The sequence below is a fragment of the Sinocyclocheilus rhinocerous genome, unplaced genomic scaffold (assembly GCF_001515625.1).
Source record: "Sinocyclocheilus rhinocerous isolate Xijiao unplaced genomic scaffold, SAMN03320098_v1.1 scaffold662, whole genome shotgun sequence".
Classification (NCBI taxonomy): Eukaryota; Metazoa; Chordata; class Actinopteri; order Cypriniformes; family Cyprinidae; genus Sinocyclocheilus; species Sinocyclocheilus rhinocerous.
In genome coordinates, this window is record NW_015639782.1 from 1,544,930 (window position 1) to 1,566,642 (window position 21,713).

General features: G+C 36.6%; 3 protein-coding genes and 1 long non-coding RNA gene across 9 annotated transcripts in view; all 4 read right to left on the minus strand.

Annotated features, from left to right (window-relative positions):
* Positions 1-1,908, minus strand: part of LOC107751954 (ubiquitin-like protein 3) — a 12,834-nt gene extending 10,926 nt beyond the window's left edge. Inside the window, exons 1-2 of the mRNA XM_016567748.1 lie at positions 1,787-1,908; positions 1,499-1,576 (exon numbers count right to left, since the gene is read on the minus strand). Of these exons, the coding sequence (XP_016423234.1) occupies positions 1,499-1,576; positions 1,787-1,889 (181 nt within the window). The 5' untranslated portion in view covers positions 1,890-1,908. The remainder of the gene's footprint in view (positions 1-1,498; positions 1,577-1,786) is intronic.
* A 3,269-nt stretch (positions 1,909-5,177) lies between these two features.
* Positions 5,178-6,270, minus strand: LOC107752078 (uncharacterized). The gene is made up of 3 exons (XR_001641329.1): positions 5,965-6,270; positions 5,760-5,898; positions 5,178-5,361 (listed from the first exon to the last, which is right to left on the minus strand). It is a non-coding gene; the product is annotated as an uncharacterized LOC107752078 (long non-coding RNA).
* A 388-nt stretch (positions 6,271-6,658) lies between these two features.
* On the minus strand, positions 6,659-17,973 carry LOC107751956 (cationic amino acid transporter 3-like). The gene is made up of 12 exons (XM_016567755.1): positions 17,823-17,973; positions 15,088-15,497; positions 14,608-14,769; positions 14,051-14,222; positions 13,481-13,599; positions 13,176-13,398; positions 12,625-12,764; positions 12,085-12,187; positions 10,546-10,778; positions 10,238-10,404; positions 10,024-10,132; positions 6,659-9,394 (listed from the first exon to the last, which is right to left on the minus strand). The coding sequence occupies exons 2-12, from the start codon at positions 15,458-15,460 to the stop codon at positions 9,321-9,323; spliced, it is 1,875 nt and encodes a 624-aa protein (XP_016423241.1). The 5' UTR covers positions 15,461-15,497; positions 17,823-17,973; the 3' UTR covers positions 6,659-9,320.
* Positions 17,974-18,418: 445 nt separating this feature from the next.
* Positions 18,419-21,713, minus strand: part of LOC107751955 (uncharacterized) — a 7,038-nt gene continuing 3,743 nt past the window's right edge. Inside the window, exons 4-9 of one of the 6 annotated variants that reach the window (XM_016567751.1) lie at positions 21,026-21,181; positions 20,748-20,837; positions 19,140-19,184; positions 18,966-19,037; positions 18,783-18,850; positions 18,419-18,560 (exon numbers count right to left, since the gene is read on the minus strand). In XM_016567751.1, coding sequence (XP_016423237.1) covers positions 18,783-18,850; positions 18,966-19,037; positions 19,140-19,184; positions 20,748-20,837; positions 21,026-21,181 — 431 coding nt within the window. In that variant the 3' untranslated portion in view covers positions 18,419-18,560. Of the gene's footprint in view, positions 18,561-18,778; positions 18,851-18,965; positions 19,038-19,139; positions 19,203-20,598; positions 20,643-20,747; positions 20,838-21,025; positions 21,182-21,713 lie in introns of those variants that run through there. The other 5 variants (XM_016567749.1, XM_016567750.1, XM_016567753.1 and 2 more) reach the window with 5 other exon arrangements.

Here is a 21,713-nt window from a genome sequence, read left to right on the forward strand (position 1 = left end):
AAACATAACCGACTGCGTTTACGAGAATGATCGTCGAGACGGGTACTATTGACATAATTCTGTGTGTATGTGTGTTCAAACATAAGGAGATGCGAAAGACGAATCAACTCGGTCTGAAACGCGTCTCTGTGTGCGCGCGTGTGCGGCAGAACTGAAGAGACGCTGTGTGAGATGCGACTTGTGCGCGCGCTTCAGGTGCGAGTCTATCAGACAGCAAGACAAGACGGCAAAGAGTTGTTTTCTGCAACTTATTGCACTTAACTCTTTTTAACGTCAAGCAATTCTCTGCTATATGCGTCGAACTAAAACTTTGACCTTTTGCAACGTTTTGCTTTAAGTAGCCTATTATTAAAAGGATTCAGATATCGCACGCCCTTGCGATATTTACATTTGCGATATTTCGATATATCCTGCAGCCCTAGTTAACAGTAACCAATAGTGCACAGCCAAGGTGACATCAGCTGTAAAGGATTAGTAAAAGTCAATTCCGAAGTGGAGTAAGTTGAAAGATCACAATGACAAACACATTTTTGTTGTTTTTTGGAATAACACACACTGATGAAGCGTTCATAGTAAGACCAAGGACATACACTACAGTTCAAAAGTTTGGGTCGGCAAGATTTTTTGGGGTGCTTTGAAAGACATTAATACTTCAGCAAGCACACCTTAATTGATCAAATGTGACAGTTTAGACATTAATAAATGTTACAAAAATATTTCAAATAAATGCTGTTCTTTTTAACTTTACATTTATCAAAGAATCCTGGAAAATCATGATCTCTGCAAAAACATGAATATGATAAGTTTCTGAGCAGCAAATCAGAATATTAGAACTATTTATGTGACACTAAAGACTGGAGTAATGATGCTGAAAATTCAGCTTTGCCATCACAGGAATAAATTACATTTAAAAAAAATATTAAAACAGAAACTGACCCCGAACTTTAGCATATTAATATAGTAAATATGCTAATTCCTGTTTTCATGTTGACTTCACATGAAATCAAGGAAACTTAAAACTGACTGTGGGATAAAATGGGCCATTTTAAGTTCACGTTAACTATCTACAGTAAAATGACAGCGTGAATGCGGAGTCATTTGCCAGGAAACGTTTCTATAATTTATTCTGAAGACATCAAAGCAAGTAACCTGCTTCCTCATTTCAAATGTAACAATAGTCGTCATGAATTTGAAGCTTGCTTCAAAAGAGTCAGCACAACTCGTCAAACAGGAAATGACACGGATAAGTTACAGACATCTTGTATTACAGTGTGTGACTGAATAAAGCTCAGTGTTCAGTCTCTAATATGACCGCATGCCTCTTAATTATTATAATGTGTTTGGAAGATTGGAGCCAGTTGCCACCTGGCAGCAGTCCTCCAATAACTGCTGTGCCCTTGTCTTTAAAACAAAAAGTGGATATGGATGATAAGCAAGCCAAGGACATTCAGCCATGTTTAGAGCAGTAGGAGCTTGCCAGAGGAATATCAGCACTTACCATGGGAGTTCGGCTCTGGCAGCGTCTCTCTGGCAACCAAGTGCATGACAGTTGTTCGGCCAGGGGGCAACTTCAGAGCTATTCAACAGAGAAGTTACATACTGAATATCGGCACACAACTTGGTCACTTTGCGCAGTAAAAACACAGCTTCTGACCTACAGCATATTTTAACAACTTCCAACTTTCACAGTCCTTTTTTGTCCACAAAAATGTGTAATGGTGTCTAGAGCAAGGCAAAGTAACAGAGACACACCGTGACGGACATGAAGACAAGGTCTACTGCTCACCTCCTAGTGTGACATTACCATGCAGGAAGCGGCCCTGGAAGATCAGCCTCAGGATGCTGGGGCTGCTCACGCTCTCCTCCTCCCAGCCTGCAACACAGGACATCACATTCACTACAGAAACAGGCTTTCATGATGCTTTACTATGAAAAAAAATTATCATATTTTGACCATAATTTGACCCCAGTGTTTGACTGTATGTTACCACAGATGAAATACAGTGGAAGTAAATTAGCAATAAGAAAATATTTTCTCCATACATCTGCGACATACACTACCATTCAAAAGTTTAGGGTCAGTAAGATTGTTTCTGAAAAAAGTCTCTTATCCTCAAGTGACTTCTACATTTATCTGATCAAAAATAACAGTAAAAATAGTAATATCATAAAACATTTTTACAATTTAAATAATTATTTTCCATTTAACACTAATGTAATTTATTCCTGCAATAGCAAAAGCTGAATTATCAGCAGCCATTACTCTAGTCTACTCTAGTCACATGATCCTTCAGAAAAAATTCTAATATGCTGATTTGCTGCTCAAAATACATTTCTTATTGTTATCAATGTTGAAAACAGATGTGACTTTTTTTATAGGAAACCATTGATTCATGAAGAGAATGTTCAATAGAACAGCATTTATTTGAAAGAAAAAACCTCTTTTTAACAATTTAATGCATCCTTATTGAAAAAACAATTGTACTGACCATGAACTATTTAACAGTAGTGTAGATATTTTAAAGTGACTGCTCCCTCAAAAATTCTGTAAATGTCATCATTTCTTACAACTAGGACAGTTGTTTTTGCATAGGACCTCCACAAGTTTAAAATGTTTTGTGCATAAAAAAAAAAAAAAAAAAGGGCATGCATAACCCCTTGAAGGAGGAGGGGAGCAGCACAGTGGATTAGCACAATAAATGTGCTCCATGCGTGAGTCCTAATAAAAAAAAACAACAGACAGACACAATGCCTCTACAGTCGGTATTAATAACACCACAAAGCTTTCTGCCACAGGCCAACACACGCTTCATGACAGTTTTCATACATCTAAGAGATACATCTGACATTTACTGCCTCAACAATAAGGATGATTTGATTTTTACTGCCGACATCCATCTATCTATCTATCTATCTATCTATCTATCTATCGCCAAATCTTACTGAACTCATTCTAATCGATTGTTCCAAGACTATTCTCACAAATTATTCACACAATTTTGACTTTTTACAATTTTACTGTGGTTTCAAATTTAAATCAGTACAGTTTGCAACAATATTCATTCAAAGGTTTAAGATTTGCAATAAAGACACGCATACTTGATTTAGGCAAATTAGGCAAGTGACTGAATAAATTTGGCAGTATCCTCTTTGAAACTAAGCAGCATCATAAGACTCAATGTCTGAACAGAAAAGACACAGAGTGCTACTATGTCAGCCCAAAAATAAAATCTGACCAGGAACTCAAGAGTAACTTAGAGATTCCAAAGAGTCTCTTGTTCAGGGGACGGGGCTGAGGGAAGGTGAGCCAGTTTGTCCTGGCATTGCTGTGTTTAAAGCCACATACAACACCGAGCACAAAAACTAAGGAAAACAAGCTTCATGGAGACAATGCAACCAATCAGAGGACCAGAGAAACTTTCACCATGTTTCTGAGAAAGTGGAAGTGAAAAGAGACACACAGTTCCTCTAAAAGTGTGTAAGTACAACTTATCACAACTGCTTATATTAGTACTGAATTATTCAAATTGTGTCAAACATGCTAAATGGTAATATAAACATTATGTGGATCCAGCTCATCAGCAGCCCAGGTCATGACCCAAATAGTGGCAGCAATCAAATAACATGACAGGAAAAGGACGACCTCTTCCCAACACAAAGCTGTGCTCATCCTCTCACACCACGTGCCACCTAAATCCTAAGCGCCCCCCAATGCCCTGCCCTAACCTATTGTGAAATCAGGCTCCTTTGCTGAGGGCATTTGCAATGTAGGGCACCCCACCCCCAATCAGACACACTTGGAAATATTCAGCTTTCACCTATGGGGACCTGCAGTGAGAACAAAAGAGATCAAGCCATAATCCACCACGTCATTCCAGCACACTGTTTACAAACACCAAGCCCCCGATAAAGGCATGGAAAGCCCTCTCCCAGCCTCCTAGGGTGGATTTAAGGGTGTTATCAGCAAATCTGTGACGGGTAATACAGACAAGAGAGCATAACAAACAAATAAGCACTCCCTGCTGCCCCAGTTCTTAAAGCCTTGAAAAATACAAAACACCAAAGCTGCCTAAATGCCTCAGAACCAGTACGTAAACACCTCAATAATCACACGGCTTATATATTTTCTGCAATATCTTCAATCCTGTGGCTTTCATCCCCAAATCAAGAGCCTAAAGTCATTACCATTTGCCCCCACCCTCAAATAACGGCACTAAACCCAACGCTGAACCAAACAGGTTCAGCAAACAACAAATCTCAAGGCAACAGCAGGTTTGTGAGTGCAACATAAAAGCTTCGTTTTATAACCTCAGCCTCAAATAAAAGTTCAGATTTACAACTTCTCTAATGTACACCCATTTTAGCACTAACAAGAACGGGTCAGCTATTTTTAATATTGTTTGCAGGTTATTTTACATAGTATTAAGTAATTTATTTATTAATATTTTGAATTGGCTTTTATATTTATATTTTTAATTTTCAGTTTTTCCACTAAGTTTTAGTCATTTGTTGCAACCTTTTGTCAGTTTTTAATATTTATATTTAGCACGGACTTATTTTTGTTTCAGTTATAGTTTTTCATCTAATATTTATTTCAGTTTTATTTCAATAAACAGAATCATATTTTCACCATAGTTTTAGTTTCAGGAAAAGTTTACTCATATTTGAGACTAAACTAATGAAATCTGTTTCACAGTCACAAAAAGGCAATGATGTCTCCCCACAAATGCAGATTAAATTGAAAACGGTCATTATCTGTTCACCCTCAGTTCGCATAAAACATGCAGGGTGTAAACAAAAACTAGGGCAGAAAGTTTTTAGAGAATAATGATGCACATGTCAGTCTATTCATCAAATAAAGCTACCAAAGGCTTCAGAGGGTTTGGAAAATAGCGCATGAATGATATGGATCAATTTTTGTCTCTTTCATAACTTAACAGTCATGGTCACTTTCATAGGGGAAAGGAGCAGCATGGACATTGTACTAAGTACCTCCTTTTGCATTCCACAGTCAAAATAATGAGTGCAAACAGTGCAAAGGTAGATGACAATGCTCATTCATCGGTGAACTGTACCTTTAAGATTTGAATGCACTCTAAATGTGATGATACTTGATGTGTCATTCTGATATAATCTTTGCATGTCTGAAAAGGCCAACTTGTGCAATGATGTATCATGTACAGAGAGATGTAGACTGATATACTCACTGTGTCGGGGTCTCTCTGAGAGGTCATGGCTGTGATCAGAGGTGGAAGGCAGCCAGGAATCGATGGGTGACCAGCAGTAAGAGGGGAGCACAACCCCTGGCACAAAGACTCAGTATACGTCTTCTCCCTCTGGCCTTTCTCTGCCTCGTACAGCCTAACACCAAGCCAATCATTCACAACATGCCCAAACAGATTTGTTTACCACACACAGTCCAGTGGTCAACAATGCATTAACACTAGAAAATTAATTACCATCTTAGGTGAGAGACTTTACTAAGAGAAACGGTATAGTATTACAACATACAGTAGGCGAGATGACAAGACATTCCTATAAACAGATTCACAACATCCTGGTGAATTTTTAGAAAGTTGGTTAACTGCTAGGTAGTAAACTGTAGTATAAGCAATCAGATCAATTCATTAATGATGAACCACCTTAAAGGATATGCAACCTTTATGAACAATATACTCTATATGGCTTATAAACAAACAAACAGAGTGAAGATGGGTCATATTTAGGGAAATGCAAGGGGGAAAAAACACATCACATACCTTTGCTCTATTTGACTTTAAGCAAAACTAGTGTTTGCATTACTGGAACAGCTTTATATATCAGCTTGAGACCGAATCTGTGTTAGAAATTCAGATCTGCCCGCAAATCAAATCAGACACCAAACCAGGATGACCTAGACTGTTCAGCAGGAAAAAATATAAACGATCCAAAATCAAAGAAGCATCAAAACGATGATACACATACCATTACACAAGAGATGTGTCTAGTTTATGAGGCGAAGAGATGTGAAAGGCTGTAGGAGCAGAGAAACAGTGCGCGCGACCGCTGGCCTTGAGCTGGAATAATTTCTGACTGCGACAAAATAAAGAGGACCTAAAACGACCGTTTCGATCGAGTCACAGGCGGCTATCAGATCCAGAGCGGTCGTTTGATGGTCCAGGGCTTTTCTCAAACACTAGCTGATGGGTATATCCATCGTTCAATCAGATCAGATGTGGCTAAATTCACTCGCAGCGTTCGAGCAAATTAATGGCTGAGAATTTAAAGACACCGGAAGTCAGCTGGCCATATATGCAGGAAACTGCGCGCAAGGCTTTCTGGGACTTGTAGTTTTGAGGCAATTCTCCATTTTGATCGCACCTTGCAGAACGGCAGTCATTTCACATGCTGTGTGAAGGAATGTGGGTTTTCCTTTCTATAAATAGAAAGTAATAAATATAAAATATTTTAAAACATAAATGTTTAACTTCCTCATGTCAATAGGTTAAACATCTTATGCAATCAAATTCAAAATTTAGGATGATAAATTGGAATATCTCTTCCATATGAAAATCCTTACAGAATTGAATTCTGTTTTCACAGACCCGCAATTAAAAAATCTTCCTTTTTTCTTTCATTTTAAAAGAAGGCTATGCACAACTGAATGACAATACTTGGCATGTTTATTTGATAACAGCATAGCACATAATAAAGGCACATTAAGTAGGTTATTTACATAAAAAAGCTGAAGTGTGTAATTTGTTTAAAATAAATACTTTCTTCTATCTCATCTTAATATGCAGATACAAGTAAAAGTAAGCCATTACCCAAATCCATGTTTAAGCATCCAATCCAGATCAACACAGCAACACTGGCTCAACCAATGGTGCGAGTTTGGGGTGGGACTATCTGGGAGCATTTTGTGAAAATAACTATTTTTGCTATTTAAATTGGTGACATCAGTGGCACAGAAATTTCACACTTCAGCTTTAAAGAGCAAATATATACATGGATATTAAACAAGTCTTACAACACAGTAAACAGTAATGTCTGTTATATTACAGAATACAAACCAATAGAGCTATTCAGTCATCATGTCAATTTGTAAGCCAATCCGGAAGCTTGTTTAGCAAGTTCTAGTTTTAAAAATATATTTCTCTCACATTTTAGGTATTATTTATGTGGTAACTTTCCAAGTAAGGTTCCACTTCTTAACATTAGTTAACGAAGCATTAGCATAAACTATTAAATTAGTTCCTTTAATATTATTTAATGAACTTGAGCTAACAAGTAATGTAAACAACAGACCTTATTTTACTCAATCAAAAATTCCCATAGGAATTCCAGAGGGAATACATGCCTGTAAAATTATTTTCCAGGATTTAGGACTTCAAACCAAACAGCTCTATACCTCTGAAAGAGTGAGAAAAAGCTAGTCACAGCATTGAGCCACAAAAAGCCATCACTTCTGAGGAAATGTAGGCTACAGTAATACCCATAAGGGTCTGTATTATAAGAGGAGAATGTCTCTTCAAAGTGAATACTACTGACTCGCAACTTTGTAACATATGGTTTTCAATAAACTGGAACAAACAGTTCCAGCTCAACTACACAGCAGCATTGTGTAAACATTAATTGTAAAACAGGCTTAAAAGTTACAATATTTGCAGCAAACGGTAATGATTTTTGGAAAATAAACTGTACAAATAACCATTTAGTGTAAAGAGCCATAAATTACTCTGTTCATGTCAATAACATATACCATATCCCAGCAGCATACGGAAAAAGCCACTGAAGTCACAAAGCTCCATAATCTCCACCTTCAGATCTACTTTTCCTTAAAGAAAAAAGCATTTACATTGCAATGTTTTTACAAAAAACATTATGAAAACAGCATAAACTGTGTCATCTTAAGAAGATAACTAGAATGGAAAAAAATTGTGTGAAAAATAAGAGCACTTAGATGCTGATGCTCAAAATGAAAAAAGTACAAATTTTGTTACGCAAGTAAAAAACAAGACTCCTTTCCAGAAAAAGACAATAATGGAATGTTTGTTTTTGCTATTAAGCACATTTAAGACAATGAGGGTTTCCTATTTTACATCCCAAATATGTACAGCTCAGTAGAGAAAACTGTGCCAAAATGTATTGTTGGTACTAAAGAAGCCAAAAATATGTAAAACATATTACAGTAACATTAACAATAAATACATTTTCCTCCCGCTGGTACATAACTACATTTACAAAAATATACAAGAACATACTTTTACAAATAGAAAACTACTGACAAAATCCAAGGTAGTTTTAAAAATATTTTTCATGTATCACTTTTCCCAATCATGTCAAGTTTATAAAATTAAGTACTACAAGGACGTTTTGATTTCAAAACAATAATGCACATGTTATTTTACACTCTCTCAATTCTCTCTGGTCCAATAAAAATATATTGGGTTTGTTCACACAGCACACAAATCTAATTTGGTCTTTAAATGTGAATTTTCTGACTGTGCTCACTATCATTTTGCAAAGGATGAATTCTGATCTGTTTGCCTAAACTGGATACTATAGTAATGATGTAAGTGCCAGTATAATGGAAAGGGACTCAGCCACATTTACTACATAGTGAATGTGACAGTGTGATATATGAGTAAATGTGGCTGAGGTCCACAGTATGTGTATCCACAGTAAATGTGGCTGTGGACGTCCTTCATGACCACATTTACTACATAGTGAATGTGACACAGTGTGATATACGAGTAAATGTGGACATGAAGGACGTTAAACAAATGTCTCCTCATAAATTATTAAAAAAAAACTTGAGTTGGCTACGCCCAATGAGATTTTTGCTGCCTGTTTAAACAACGCCTATGAATAACATATTCCCATTCATTGAGAGAGAAAGAAGTCACACTAAATGACCACCCACAGGCAGAGACACCCTGTTCACAAACATTTTTTCAAGCGTAACAGTTCTGCCCCATCTCTGATCTGTCAACATGTGCATACAAAGTACATGGAGGACTAGACAGAATTCTTTTCATAACGAAGCCTAGACATACATAAGTAGCACTGTTACAGAACCATTATACACTGACACAAGGTAAACGATTAGCAAGAAATACACAGTTTACCTACTGAATAAAAATGGTTGAGTGAAGCCATTTTTGTCAGTTTTCAATGCAGACTTTAGAAGAATTATAAGGTGCAAAAGTGAAACTGCAGCAATTTACAAAACCGGTTGTAATGTGGCTGCCATACCAATCCAGCTGCTCTTCTTAAGGTGTGGTCCCCTCACTCTCATCTTCAGTCAGGTAGATTGGTTTCTTTCCTTGGAAAATTGGCTAAAATTTTTCTGGGGAATTGTTTTTTCCCTCAGAGCTGTGCTTTATTCCATATGCAAAATAAATAATAAAACCTAAGAGAGACAAAGGTATGAAGTCAACCTTTCAAGCACAGTACAATGAAAAACTAAAAAACACCCATGATAGCGTATAATTACACTACTGTACAAATGTTTGGGGTTGGTACAATTTTTTATGCTTTTGAAGTCTCTTATGCTTACCAAAGCTGATCAAAAATACAATAAAAACAGTAATATCATGAAATACTATTACAACTTAAAATCTAATAGTTTTCTATGTCAATAAATTTTACAATGTAATTTATTCCTGTGATGCAAAGCTGAATTTTCAGCATCATTACTCCAGTCTTCAGTGTCACACGATCCTTCAGAAATCATTCTAATATTTGCTGCTCATGAATTATTATCAATGTTGAAAACAGTTGTGCTGCTTATTATTTTTGTGGAAACCATGATATATTTTTACCAGGATTCTTTAATGAATAGAAAGTTCAAAAGAACAGAATTTATTTGAAATGGAAATCTTTTGGAACATTATAAATGTATTTACCGTCACATTTGAACAATTTAATGAATCTTTCTAAAAGTATGAATTTCTTTCTTACTAACCCCAGACTTTTGAATGGTAGCATACATTTAACACACAGTTACATGACAACATGATTTCACATGCTATAACTCACCAATAACCATCCATACTGCGAAACGAACCCATGTAGGTCCATCCAATTGCATCATGAGGTAAATATTTACAAAGATACTGACCAATGGCAGAATGGGGAGCAAAGGCACCTACAAAATGTTGAGAGATTATTATTATAACCACCTAAAGATCTGACGTTCTCAATTTAACAAAGCACAAGGATAATAGCGTAGCTTTGTAAATTACATCTGTACCTTGAAAGTGAGAACCTCTTTACTCTGGGGCTGTCGCCAGATGATGAAGATGCAGACAGAAGACAGAACAGACAGGAGAACAACCAAAGTGATGTAAAGAGGGCTGCCCTTCCCCACCTGCTCTCCGTACACTGCCAGCACCACACACAGCAGAGTGAACACCACAGCTGAACAGAAAAAGAAAGGAGTGTTATCTGCCTGTTCACTACATTCACTACATACTGTTTACATTTCCCTGAGCTCTACATTACAGCTACATGTTGCAGCAAAAAGGGTAGATCATAAACTGGGTTAATGAAAATGCTTACATATGGTGCCAGTTGCAGAGTAAACAATGATGCCTGAAATCTTGGTGGGTACATCACAGATGGGTTGCACCAGCATCCTGATGGAAAACCTCTCCTTAAGGGGTGTTGTCTCCAGCTCCTGGCCGTACTCATCCCCGCTATCCACATCTGCCATGCCTCCTTTAGCCTCCAGCCTCTGTAGTTCCATTGACTTCTCATTAGCACCACTGGAGCCAATACTGCCTGGCTGGTACCTGTATATAAAAAAAAAAAAAATGAAACTGATTATTTTTTTTTTTTTTAAGTATCGAATTTCAGATATTTTAATGTTTTTGAAAGAAGTCTCTTATGATGAAGTCTCTTATGCGCACCAAGGTTGCATTTATTTGATCAAATATACAGTAAAAACAATTTACAATTACAAATTAAGCTAACGTTTTTCTGTTTTAGTATGCTTTAAATGAAATGTATTCCTGTGATGGCAAAGCTGAATTTTCAGCATCATTACTCCAGTCTTCAGTGTCACATGATCCTTCAGAAATCAATCTAATATGCTGATTGCTGCTCAAGAAACAATTCTTTTCACCATCAATGTAAAAAAAAGGGAAGCTGCTTTTAAAGGGGTCATATGATGCGATTTCAATTTTTCCTTTCTCTCTGGAGTGTTACAAGCTCTTGGTGCATAAAGAAGATCTGTAAAGTTGCAAAGACTAAAGTCTCAAATCCAAAGAGATATTCTTTATAAAAGTTAAGAGTCAACCACGCCTACCTAAAACGGCTCGTTCTAACACGTCCCCACATGTCTACGTCACGATGTGGGAAGATTTGCATAACGCCGCCCAAATTTCACGCAAAGAAAGAAGGCGTAACTTTTATTCTCACTGTAGTATTGTTGCTGCCGCCGCCATGTCGTGAAGGCGCTGTGTGTTTCGTTGTGAAAGCGAAACTACTTTGTTTGGCCTTCCAAAAGAGCACGATATCTGCTTCGTCATGCCTGGAGCTGATCCGTGCTGGTCGCTGAGGAAATACATCAACTTCGCCTTGTGAATCGCCGGATCGGCTCTAACCGTGGACGAAAAATCGACACGTTTCAGAAAGGCGGGGCATAGAGGAGAAACAATAACGTACAGTATGTGGAAAATAATAATAGCAGCATCATATGACCCCTTTAACAACCGTGGACGAAAAATCGACACGTTTCAGAAAGGCGGGGCATAGAGGAGAAACAATAACGTACAGTATGTGGAAAATAATGCGTTTTTTTTTTTAACCTTAAACCGCATAAACACATTTCATTACACCAAATACACAAAATAATGATCTTTTTAGCAGCATCATATTACCCCTTTAAATTTTTGATAAATAGAATTTATATATTTATTATTTATCTATATTATTATGTTATATAGATATTATATATTTATTTGAAACAGAAATATTCTGTAACATTATAAATGTCTTTACTGTCACTTTTGATCAATTTATTGTGACCTTGCTGCATAAAAGTATTAATTTCTTTCAAAAATCCACCAACTTTTGAACCTTTGTGTATATACTCACCGGAGAATGAGTACGCACACAGCAACTAGAGTGTATGCCAGCAGGGTCCCAATCGACATCAAGTCCACTAATGCGGCGAGATCAAACAGGAAGGCCATCAGAGCTACGGGGAGGAAATTAACGAGATTCTACAGTTAAGCCCCGTTCAAACCGAAAACGATAACTATAAAGATAACGATATTAGCGTCCACACCAGCGGACGATATCGTCTGTTTATTCTAAGCGCATGCGCGTCTGCCGCTTTAAATTCTCGAGCTCATTATAGCAGGATGGATTCTGATTGGCTGTCAATGTTTGTATCGTTCATCAGCTGGAAAAAAACCTTCTGAAAATAATTCCAACAATATTGTTTCTCTGTGCCTTTATCGTTGTAGTTGTAGTTGTAAGTGTGGACTCTGCTATTATTTAATATTGAGAACGATTTTTAGAACTATATCTTTATCGTTATCGTGCTTGGTGTGAACGGGCCTTTAGTCACAATTATTAAAACAGTCACATCATCAATTGACAGTCATTACATGAATAAAAATACAGTCTTACCTGCTACGATGCCAGACACAATGGTGGCCAGCACAGGTGTCTTGGTTTTCTTGTGCATGCGGGAGAGGGAGCGGAAGAGCAGACCATCCTCAGCCATGGCATAAATCACACGAGGCATAGGGAACATGGAGCCCAACAAGCTGAAGAACATTAAAAAAAAAAAAATTGTCATCACTTGTTGACTTTAAGCAGGGTTACTATAGTTATCTAAAACATTTTCGTTAATTGAAATAAATGTTAACTGAAAAAAAAAAAAAAAAAACTTTCAACTAGTTTCCAAGGCTACATATCTCATTTTCATTTAGTTTGACGATGTACTAAAATAACTAAACTAAAATGTAAAAACATTAATAAAAACTATATACACATTTAAAAACAACAAACACTAATACAAATGACAAAAACAACAACAAAAATATTAAAACAGACATGAAAGCAGATCAAATTTAAAAATAAAATCAAATTCAAAACAATTGTTAAACAATTAACAAAAACTATAATAGTGTCTCAATAATACTAAAATAACTTTAAGCCAATGTCAATAAACGTACCTGGTGGAAAGGGCACACAGAGACCCCACCGCCACAATATAGCGAGCAGGGTCCCAGTGCACATATTGAAAGGCCTCTGGAAGTGGACTTTGAACATCCAGCTTGTAATAGGGCATCATGAGTGTGAGCGCTGTGGACACTCCGAAGTAGGCAAAAAAGCAGATGAGCAAAGAGGCCACTATGCTGATCGGGATGGAACGCATGGGGTTTTTGGCCTCCTCACCTAAGACATCACCAGAGCTGAGGTGAGTTTGGTTCTAGAAGTAGAACATACTGGTTTTCACGACATGTTTTTCGGAACTTACTTGTGGTTGCGATGCAGTCAAAACCCACAAATGCATAGAAGCATGTAGCAGCACCAGTAAGGATTCCACCCAAGCCAAATGGTGCAAAGCCACCTGAGCCGAACTCTTTTTCAATGATCCTAAGATGTGAAAGTTTTCAAAATACAAATTTACAATGCATATACATTCATATATACATATGTGTGTGCATTTTTTTTTTATAATTTGATTTTATATATATATATATATATGTTGATTATATGTAAATAAGACCGTGTTTTAACTTTATTTCATTTATTTACTTTTATGTAACTTTTTTTATGCTTACTAATATTATATTAATTTAAGTAATATATATACATTCTATTATATGTATTCAATTAAAAAAATTATTTTTGTTTACTACCCTTAATTTTTAATATTCATTAATTAATTGTAATTTTTCTCTCATCAAATCTTTCTTGCAATTTAGTTGTATACCTGTAATCAGTAATTATGCTACTGACCCAACTGATTGCGTTTCATTTACGCTCTATTTTCTTCATTTCTATTGCTATGTCTGCATCTAAATGTTGAGGCAGTGTGACTTACTCTGCATTATAGTTGTTTGTGCTGTTAATGTAGTCCTCCACAGTGAGGTTCCAGTTGGCAGTGTCGCCTTTCACAAAGCCCGATATAATGACAAATGTCAGAACCACCAGGTTGATTCCTGTGAAGATCTTGCTGACAAGAGCAGACTCACTCACTCCAAATGCCAATAATCCTGTAGCGTGGGAGGTGAGAGGTAGCAAAATCACATCATTATGGTCTTTTGCATGGCAATGGTGAAAAGAAAGTGTGAGAAACAGTCCTATGACTAATGGGTACATTGATAAAGCGGACCATTTAAAATGACTTAATTGCTTTAGTGTAGATGGTGTGGTAGAACCAAAGATCCTTTTCTCTTTTGGCACCACTGCCAGAAACACACTACCAAAAGCCAGTAGTCAGATAAGTAGTGAGTCAAGAATCATCATTCTGGAACAAAGATCCACTGGCTTATTGGAATGATCCAAGATCTTGACTTTGGAAACACTTTGTGCCAACTGAGAAGTAACTGGGCATCATCACATTACCGTCGAGTGATTCTTAGAGAAAAAGGTTCTCACCAGTGAGCAACATGACCAGGATGAGGGCAAACACATCTGGATATTCCGCTAACACTTTTCCAGTGTATGGAAATGACATGGAATCAGTGAAAAAGTCAGAGATGGTTTTGTTCACTAGATTGTCAAACGTTGAGCTCCAAGCCCGTGCCACACTAGCTGTGCCTGTGAAATGGAAAAAAGGACATATGACATGAGTAGATGTAAAAGACTTCAGAACGTCCACTTATTATGTTAAACTTAAGCAGCTGCTCAAGGGCCCTTCGGGCTAGAGTAGTAAACACGTCATACAGTTTCAAAACCACTTCAGCTCATTCGTAATCACATATAATTGGTCAAACTCTTGGGCTGGCATTCTGAACTAACTTGTGGAAAAGCTGATGATTAATTAGTATATTTGGATTCAAAAGGGAAAAAGTATTTTCAGTCCAAATTAAAAGTCACATATTAATCTAGTTTCTAAAATAATATCTACACACTCACCAATCACGTATGACAGAATGAGGTTCCATCCCGTGATGAAGGCCCATATTTCACCCACTGTCACGTAGCTGTACAGGTAAGCGGATCCCGTCTTGGGAACACGTGCGCCAAATTCAGCATAGCACAAACCAGCGAGAACAGAGGAAAAGGCAGCAATTAAGAAAGACAGCACGATGGCAGGTCCAGCCTTCTCTCGGGCCACTTCCCCAGCCAGAACGTAGACACCTGCACCCAGTGTCGCCCCCACCCCGAGGGCTATGAGATCAAGAGTGGTGAGACAGCGAGCGAAGCGGGTTTCATCCTGAGAAGTGTCCAGCACGCGACGCCTCAGCAGCATCTTCCCAAAGGAGGCCAGTTTATTCTCAGCCATCATGGATAACGTTGAGGAGACTGGGATAAAGCTGAAGGCACTAAAGGAGAAGATAAATATATATATATATAATTGTTTTACAAAAAAGTGAGAAAATGCTGCCTTTTTTGCTAATTAGGTCAAAAAATGAGTGGCCTGATTTAGATGTTCATTTTGAGGAAAATTAACCTAAAGCTCAAAAGGACAAGATATTTTTAAATGTTTGTCTTGACCTGAAATAAACACTACAAAGTGAACTCCTAAGGCTCATTTTGTGAATGGCTCTTTATACTAGTCATTTCATGTAAAGGGCATATAAAAGGGCGGCTGTTATCCACCACACCTGCAGACACTGACAGGGCAATCACTCAGCACTTTACGAACAACTCATCTGACCACAGTGCAGTTCAATCAATCAGGAAAATTAGTAAGATTAATATCTAAGAGGATTGGCCGTTCATTATGGAGTCATAATTCATAAAGTACAACAGCTCCAAAACCTAGATAAAGAGCACTGACATTGGTGTGGACGGAAACAATTTTCAGGTAAGACCAAACTGATTCATCACAATTTACTGGCTAGATGAAAAGAACAGGGTGAAATGGGAAAAGCACTACGTCTGAGGTCAAAGAGAAAAAAAACAGCAGACATTTAACAAAAAAGAAAGTATACAGAGGTAACTCACCCTCTGAATGCAGATTGGTGAAATATTTAAAAAAGGTCAGACATTTGAATACACCATTTACATAATTCAAATATTAACGGCTGTTAATAGTCGCAGTCTGATCCGCTGCATACTTTTCACTGAGAAATAGAGCAATGCAGGAATGGGTTTCTTGTGTGGTTTCTGTCCAGCAGCTTGACTAGTCATACATGTTTGATCAGATCCCGTCTATGGCACTAACTAGATCACACTAGAAGTAAACCCGCACCGGTGTACACCATTATCTATCAGAAAACCTCTGGCCCTTAAAGGGGTCATATGATGCTTTTTTAAAGATCATTATTTTGTTTTACCACATTCCTAGATTTCGAAACATATCCTCCTTCATAAAAATGAAACAAGGAAGACTGTCTAAAAATAAAGTCTTACGGTAAACTGCTCAGTAGAGGACCTCTCTTTCTCTGAAAACATTTACTTCCTTCTAGGGGTATTGTATAAAATAAGTAGCATAAAAAAAATCACTAACTTTAGAACAAAGCAAACTAAAATCTAGTCCATGAAAATGGTGGTTAAATATGTTAGGTAGTGGATTGTTATTGTAAAATACTGTGATGATTATCAGTAAAACCAGTTAAAGTGTTGCCTCAGACACTGATATGACTGAATAAACATGTTTAGAGGATATATTATTCATTATGTTCCAGTATATCAGACTCGCACATGTTATGTTAAATAACACTTCCTGTTAAAGGAAAGAGCAGCAGTCATGCACTAAGCTCTGGTAAAAGAAATCATTTCAAGCAATAAGCTAAAAGGTTTGGACAGTGTGAATTCACAGGTCAAGTGTCTGTCATCCTTGCTGGCAACCTGCTTCACCCTACTGAGTTTGATTGTTTGAGAATCAGATTAATATATTTGAAGATGATCCTTCAAAGCACTTGCAGCCCACATTCTTGAACCAAAGTGGCCAAGAACCTTTTTTTTTTTTTTTGGGTGGAGTATCAAAAATTAAAACTCTGCTTAAGTATTCCATTTATATAATACTGTGTATATAACACTGTAGGCTTGATAGTGTCTAGTTTGCTATTCAACTAGAATGGATCAGCAGCACCTGTTATGGCACACCTACATTTACAGCAATGGAATTTCAATGTGGCTTAAACTATTTTAGAGCTCAACATTCTTTCAGTAGCCTGTTCATGATGCTGCTGTTTTTGAGAGAGGCATGATACAGACACACAGGCTTTGAGCTACATTCCAATGTACTGATGTGTTCAGCTTGGTGATATATTTAAACTCATTATAAAAACCATGTTCAAATGAAGCTGCACCTGAAAACCTGCCTACATGATAGCAGCATAATGATTTTGTCATTTGCAAAAATATAAACATATAGGCATATATTTCAGTATTATTATGGTATAATTATAATGCATTTTGCTAATGTGATTATTACATTTAAAACAATCCGAGTTTATGTAAATTGTTTATATACATATGCTGACTAAATAAATAATAAAGTAGCGCACATGTAACATCTAAAGATACAGAGGCACGCGCGCCATTTCTAACACGAGGATGAACGTAATGATAAACATGGAATTTCCGCTTACGAGAGAAAACCTCATTCAGATGGTTTAGTTAACGAATAATACTCATACTCACTTTTTTTTAAGATTAAGAATGGGGTATCATAAGAATAATCGTTAAAAGGTAGTTACCCTCTGTTGAGACGATGTACTGAATATCCAGCGGGTCAGACAGACGGACAGACGGACAGACGATGCGCGGCGTGCGGCGAGCAGTCTAGAAAAACGAGTAGCAGAACATGACCTGCGGTATAACACTCATCCGGAAATCCTTTTAAGGAAACATTGTTTTTTCCCCTCGGGGTCGGCTGACGTCAAGAGCGAACCCAATCGTAGTAGAACGTGTTGCCATTGACGACAGGAATTCGCGGTATAACACTCATCCGGAAATCCTTTTAAGGAAACATTGTTTTTTCCCCTCGGGGTCGGGTTTCTTCTGACGTCAAGAGCGAACCCAATCGTAGTAGAACGTGTTGCCATTGACGACAGGAATTGTTTTGAGCGAGCGAAATGGCATTTCTTGTATTTTTGAAAATCTTTTTTCTGGCTGCATTTTGTAGTAAAAACACAAGATGACACAATGATCAGTGTCTTAGAAAGGAAAATGTAAAACAGGAATCTTCTGCCATGCTCTCAAAACGAACCATAAAGCATAATGTAAATTATATTGTATATAATTTATTAGGGAAACGTGAGACACTTAAAGCAGATAATGTAAAAACATTAGTATCAAAATAAATTAGATTGCGTTACATTTTATTAACAAACGGTCACATTTTTTTTAGAAGCATATAAAAATGCATTAAACTGCCTAGAAATTTTACAACTGTTAGAAAATTAAAACTTTCCGTGTCAGTTCTCTTCTTTTCTCTAATTGTGGGAGAGAGAAGAGAGAGAATCAGGCAGAGGTATACAATTCTGCTTATATTTACAGCAGAATACAATTATATTTATATTGATATTTATCTGTGCAATTAACTCAAACATATGAAGATTTAACATGACATATCAACAACACTCAAATTTCAAGAAATTTCTCAAAAAAAACAAAACATTCTAGAAATAAATTGTGTAAAGACATTCAATACCAACTTAAATTCTCTTCAGTTCCTCTACGCACTTCTCAAGTTTTTCGTGCAATGGTCCCCAGTTTTTACACTCTATAAAAGATAAAAGTATGCAAAATATAACAAAACCAAAACATTATTTCAGAATGAAATGAACAAAGAGAGTTAAGTTATCAGAGAAAAATACTAAACATGAAAACTTAGATACCTGAACGCAAACCCATTAGTTCTTGAATGACCCTCTCAAGTTTTTCTTGGTGTTGCAAGCAATTAACACAACCTGGGTGGGGGTTAAAAAGATTGACAGGTTTGAAAATATTAGACACTGAATTAGAAAATGTACTGCATGCTCTCTAAGATGATAACAACCATCTAAATTCACCTGGTTCATGTGATCCATCAGCTGGATGCACAGCATCACTCTCTACTGTAGACAGAGCGGGTGCTATAGATACAAATACAAGAAATAAGTCAGAACGGAGATTTAAAATAAAAAAGCCATCATATTTCAAACACATTTGCTACAAAGGTTTAGTCTAGTCAAGATTTCTGTTGAACAATATGTGAGTAATTGAAAAAAAAAAAAAACATTACGAATGCTGCAAATGATTATATATGGTTTTATGTTTACCAGTGATGACAAAAACCATTTACTCCAATCTACTAAAAACAGTGCCAACTAATCCTGTGGTACAAGAGAAAACTTTTGTCTTATATTAGCACAGTTAAGAGTGGCTCTTAATTGGCTCTTTGGAGAAAGCAAACTTGATCAATCCAGGACAGAGAGAGAGAGAGAAGTGGACAACAGAGGACAAGTACATCAAAGGTCTAGTTTGAGAAACAGACTTCTCAGAGGTCCTCATTTGGCAGTTTCATTAACTGACTAACAAATCCATGTTTGAGATGGTCAGAACAGTTTGATCATAAGATCCATGAAAAGTGCCCAATGTGATCCTAATGAACAGAATAACAGAACTTACTTGAAACCAATAGTAATTTGCAATTTTGCAACATTTTATAATTTCTTAACTGTAATAATGTTTGACCAATTTAATGCAACCATTTTAATGCAACCCAACTGGTAGTGTATATTTAATAAGAGGATTTTTTGAGCTGTATACTTTCTTTTTTTTTTTGGCATGGATGCCAACGTACCAGCCTATAATTGAGTTTGAACAGCCCTATAAAATCTCCATTTCAAAACGAATGAAAAGAATCAATGGGGAGACATGCACACACAACTCCCGTAGAAGCATGAATTAAAAAGGCTTCGACAACAAGCTCCCAAATGCATCAGTCCTTTCAGCAAGGCTATTACTGCGCACTTCACAAAGATATCAATCAGTCTGGACTACAGCTAGTCAGACAGGAAGCTATCACGCAAATAAGAAATGTTCAAGACAGCTCTGTTTAATGACTCAATTTTCTAGCCCAGTTTCCTGGCGGCTTCAGACAAGAAAATGCCATTTTTTGCAATAATGATATATTGGGAGATATCCTGTTTGAGATCTGTCCATGTGGCTTAAGGCAAAGGGTGGCTATTTCCCACATTTTAGAGACTATAATATTCTTGAATATTGCTTTGATACACCCAAAGCTTTTTGAACACCACATCTTATCATTTTTAAATAAACAAACATTGCCATTTACAATAATCATAGTTTTAAAAAGGTAAAATAAAGCCTTTGAGTGGTATCGTACAAAGAAATATAAAAAATGTAACCATTAGCCTTTATCAAAATACAATAACTCCTATTAATATTTAATGCTTTATTATCTTGTAACCCACCACCACATGAGGGAATACACCAGAGAAAAGTATTGTATTAGTACTTCTGTTTGGCTTTTATTAAAGATTTTGTGGTTTAAAGGTGTTGCAGACCATCTGAAATTATTAGAGATATTTGTTATTTATCAGGTAATACTCACTAATACACTAAGCATCCCTTTAATTAATAAAGGTAAATAAAAAAAGGACAAATGATCGCACCAATTCTTTTTCTCTTTGCCGAAGGCAAACCATCATTGTTCAAATGCTTTTGGCCCACACTGGGAAGCAGTGAATTCCTCGTCCTCATACCTTTCATAGATAAAATTAAAGGAAATAATGACAAAGCATTACATAAAATCAGAGGCCTTCATTTACATAATCATTTTGTCTATGTATTTACTAAGTATAAATGTTGCATTAAATATGAAATCAGCAAATGTGATATTAACCAAATTTGAAGATGCACATGAAGGTAAAACCATCACTTTGAAAAGTACCTGGTAATCCTGACGGTTTATTACTAGGCTGAGTCTGAACGGTTTCTACAGAGGATCGTGTAGTCTGAGGTGTCTTGAGAGCCAGTCTTTTACGGGATGGCAGCTGTAGTCCTGATGGTTTCATTTGCGGTATAGCAGAGCCTGAAGGTTTTGCAACTGCAACCACATTACAGCTTACAGAATACATAATTTATTATTAATTATATATTATATATATATGTATGTGTGTGTGTGTGTATATATATATATCATTAGTAATATAAAAAAAAAAGTTATGTACATTATTACGGTTCAAAACTTTGGGTTTGTTACGTCTTTTATGCTCAACACGGCAGCTTTGATCAAAAATACAGTAGAAACCTTAATATTAGGAAATATCATTACAAAACAAGTGTTTTTATTTTTAATATTCTTTAAAGGGGTCATATGATGTTGCTAAAAAGAACATTATTTTGTGTATTTGGTGTAATGAAATGTGTTTATGCGGTTTAAAGTTCAAAAAACACATTATTTTCCACATAATGTACATGACTTCGTCGATTTTTACAAAGCTCATCGGTCTGAAAAGCGAGGTGTGCTCTGATTGGCCAGCTATCCAGTGTGTTGTGATTGGCCGAATACCTCAAGCGTGAGACGGAAATGTTACGCCCCTCACATACTGTTGATGCCGTGTCCGGCCGGAGCGACG

Coding starts and splice junctions, on each gene's coding strand:
- LOC107751956 (XM_016567755.1), bottom strand. CDS start 15,460: ATGATGGCTGAGAATAAACTGGCCTCCTTTGGGAAGATGCTGCTGAGG. Junction 12,188..12,624: donor TGTGTCTGGCATCGTAGCAG/GTAAGACTGTAT, acceptor TCCTCCCCGTAG/CTCTGATGGCCTTCCTGTTT. Junction 9,395..10,023: donor CGCAGTATGGATGGTTATTG/GTGAGTTATAGC, acceptor TGTCTCTCTTAG/GTTTTATTATTTATTTTGCA.